Source organism: Cebus imitator, unplaced genomic scaffold (assembly GCF_001604975.1).
Source record: "Cebus imitator isolate Cc_AM_T3 unplaced genomic scaffold, Cebus_imitator-1.0 Scaffold1031, whole genome shotgun sequence".
In the NCBI taxonomy this organism is placed as follows: domain Eukaryota; kingdom Metazoa; phylum Chordata; class Mammalia; order Primates; family Cebidae; genus Cebus; species Cebus imitator.
In genome coordinates, this window is record NW_016108346.1 from 64,475 (window position 1) to 68,192 (window position 3,718).

Consider the following 3,718-nt stretch of genomic DNA (forward strand, 5'->3'; position numbering starts at 1 on the left):
CCCATGTGGAGGGCTCAGGTCCCATCTGCAGCTCCCACATCAGGGGTGGCTCCCCAGAGCACCAGGCCCCTGAGTGGAACCCTGTGTGGTCCTGGCTGTGCCCCAGGCCCCGTGTGCAGGAGGCCCTCAAGGAGCACGGCTGGGAGCCTCACGCTGCGCACAATTTATCCTCTGATGTTCGCCTCGCTCCAACACGTCCCGGCTGGCATGAACCTTGACTGCTGCCTATCAACAAAGACTTTCTTCTTGCCAGTCTAGGTTGGTAAAAAACGAGATGCCCTACCTCCTCTGGACCATCAAGAGGGACGTATTGACCATCACAACCTGACCTGTGACCAGATGCTGAACCACAACGCCAAGACCGTCTCCTTCACCGCCAAGGCGAGCCGCTGCTGAGGGTGGCCGGGGGCTGGCAGGAGCCTGCAAGGGTGGGGGGAGGGGCCTCTGCAGCCCCTAGGGACACCTGGCGGCTGGTCAGTGGCCATGGGTGGCCATAGGTGGCCACCATTCACCTCCTGGGTGCCTCCTGGGACTCCTGCTCTAACACCATGGCCAGAATCACTCAGTGCCCACCCCACCCCTAGCACCCCTGGGCCCTTTGCTCTGTGTCTCTGGATGAATCTGGGGCCTCAGGACACAGAGGCCAAGCCAAAGATGGGCTGAGTGGGAGCTGCCACTGAGCTTTGGGCCCTGAAGGGGCTGTGGGTCCCCAGGGGCAGGGGTGTGGCCTTCCACTGCGGGGGTACCTGACTGGGAATGTACGTCACTGGGCACTTTCCTGCCTCCCCCGTCCCTGGCCCTGCACAAGGCAGCTGCCACACCTTTCCACCAAGGCCCAGGGTTGGGGCCTGGCCAGGATGCAGGGTGTGGGGACCCTGCTGAGGGAGAGGTAGGGCAGAGGGGCTTTCCTGGCACAGGGGCCCCATCAGCAGGCCAGGTATGGCTGCTTCAGCACAGCGTATGGGGCAGGGGCAGGGGATAAGGTGCCCTTCCACACCTGCCACCCCAAGGCCTCCTCCGGGTCAGGCCAGGGCCAGCCATGCTGGTGGAAACATGGCCTCTGCAAAGACCCTGTGTGCAGAGCCTGGCCTGGGGCCCTGAGGGGCTGAGAGACTGGGGACGGGGAGTGGGAGGGGTCTGCCCCAGGGGTGCCCTGTGGTGCCTGGCGGTCAGGCGAGTCTGAGATGGATGCCGGGTCCTGCCTTTCGAGCGATGCGGAGCGGAGCTGCCCCTCGGGCCTAACACGCAGCTGTCTCTGGAGATCGGGCTGTGCGTGAACATGTGGAGCCTGCCGTGGTACGTCCCGGTGAACCCCGACTCCTTCTTCCCATGCTGCTACAGCCTCTGCGCTGACAGCAAGCAGCAGGAGTTTCTGGGTGAGTGACACGGACCCGGGTCCCAGCCAGCACCCCAGCTTAGCACCTCTGGTGCCCTGGCAAGGGCTCATCTGGAAACTTCCATGGGCAACCTCGGAAGGGGGAGGGGCACTGCGTCTGCGGAGCAGGTGTTGGTCAGGGCGGGCGGGGGAGGCCCTGCTGGCTTGTGCCAGCTCAGAGTGATGCCCATCTTGGCTGGGCTGGACATGGTCACCTTGCTGCTCAACACCTGGCCTGTAGGCCCCATGCAATGCATGCTCTGCCTTCTGAGACACAGCAATGCGTGGGACGGGGCAGAGGGCCCAGTGCTGTCAGCAGAGAGGCTTCTGGAAAGATCCTCCTGGCACCGAGACAGATTGATAGTGCCAGGTCTGAGGACAGAGGACAGAGGCCATGGTCATGGCAGTGCAGGGGCCAGGGGTGGAGGGGTGGGAGGGCGGGCAGTCACCAAATGTGTGGCCCTGCCTCTGGGCCTGGGGACAGTGTGCGAGCCGCTGGGGTGAGGCGAGCTCCATGGTTGGAGGCCAAGGGGTGCAGCTGGACAGCTGCAGTCACAGAGCTGCTGGGGGGAGAAGGACAGGCAGCGTGGGCTGTGGGAGCAGGCCTGGCCTCCACCAGCTGTGAGGGCAGGAAGTGGGGCGGGTGCTGGAGCCTCTGAGGCCCTGGTCCCAACTCCAGTCCCCAGCCCAGGCTCAGGTGCAAGGTGAGGCCATGCTGTCCTTCAGTTCCGGCTAGAGCAGAGGATGAGGCTGTGCTGTCCTTCCAGATGACTTCCGGCATACCATGGCATCCAGCATCCTCAAGTGGGTGGTCAGTCACCAGAGTTTCGGCAGGAGCAAGCCCACAGCCCAGGTGGAGGAGGCCAAGAGCAGCGAGCTGAGCAGCAGGACAGGTGTGTGGGTCATGGGGCCGGGGCCGGGCAGTGCCGGGCATCCAGAGCCGGAGGCCTCCACGGGGGCCCTCCTTCCTCCTGGGCATGGTCAGTCTCGAGGGTCTGAGCAGTGGGAACCAGATGCAGCCATGCCTCAGACTCTCTCAATTCTCACAGCAAACAGGTTTCCTGATCTAACCATGGAGCTAAACACCGAAGTTGCCCAGTTTATGAAGCACCTGGCAGTTAACACAGCCCTGAGACATCCGAGTCCCACGCTCACCACCACAGTTCCGTGCCGTGGACGTGGTTCCAGCCTGTGGTCGTGCCCCAAGGCCACCCTGATGCCACAGCCCGAGTCTCCCCAGAAAGGCCCTGTGGGAGAGAATAGAGGAAGAGGTGCCCCAGGTGGTGCAGGGATGTGAGCCAGCCATCGTGGTTTTGGACAAAATCCAAATCTTTCTTGTGACTTTAATAAAGTGTGATTTCTAGAGCAGTTTTAGGCTCACAGCACCACCGAGCAGAGGCCCAGGATTTACCACGTGCCTCCCCCACTGTTGACACCCCTCCAGAGCTGTGCGTTCACTGCAACTGCTGACAGACGAACATGAGTGCATTAGACTGTTAGTGTGTGTTTGTGCCAATCAGATGGCTGCAGGGATCCACTGAGAGAAAAGTTCTTCTAGGTAAATGTAGAAGAAACAAATCCCGATTGCTGAATGCTGGGGCAGTGGCCTTGTCTGTGCTGAGTGGGAACTTTGCCCAGCTGACTGCCTGTAACTGGCTGTGCTCAGGTTTCGCTTTCAATTCTGAGTTAGGTTTTGGCTTGCTTATGTTGGACACGAGGCCACTTGGGCCACCTCAGTCCAATGGCCTCCTAATTAATGATTCTGTTTTTCTTTTGAGATGAAGTCTCACTCTGTCGCCCAGGTGGAGTGCAAAATGGTGTGATCTTGGCTCACTGCAACCTCCACCTCCCTGGTTCAAGTGAGTCTCCTGCCTCAGCCTCCTGAGTAGCTGGGATTACAGGCACACGACACCACACCTGGCTAATTTTTTGTATTTTTAGTAGAGATGGGGTTTCACCATGTTGCCAGGCTGATCTTGAACTCCTGACCTCAAGTGATCCACCCACGTTGGCCGCCCAGAGTGCTGGGATTACAGGCTTGAGCCACTGCATCCTGCCTAATTAATAATTTTAACACAGTTGATGAACTTACATTGACACATCATGGTAACCCAAATGGTTTTATACATTCTGCAGGTTTGGACAAATGTATGATGACGTGTATCCACCATTCCAGTATCAGGCAGAGAAGATCCCCAGCCCCAAAATGCTCTGTGATCCGTCTCCTCATTCCCCCACCCCCACCCCAAGCTCCTGGCTACCACTGATCTTTTTCTGTCTCCATGGTTTTGCCTTTTCTAGAATGCCATTTGGATAGAACCACGTAGCATGGAGCCTTTTCAG

At 59.4% G+C, this 3,718-nt stretch overlaps 1 protein-coding gene across 1 annotated transcript in view; it reads left to right on the plus strand.

The window, feature by feature from the left end:
• Window positions 1-3,718, plus strand: part of LOC108298665 (protein monoglycylase TTLL8-like) — a 50,949-nt gene that overhangs the window by 35,967 nt on the left and 11,264 nt on the right. Inside the window, 4 exon segments of the mRNA XM_037735863.1 lie at window positions 254-305; window positions 308-381; window positions 1,262-1,376; window positions 2,143-2,268. Of these exon segments, the coding sequence (XP_037591791.1) occupies window positions 254-305; window positions 308-381; window positions 1,262-1,376; window positions 2,143-2,268 (367 nt within the window).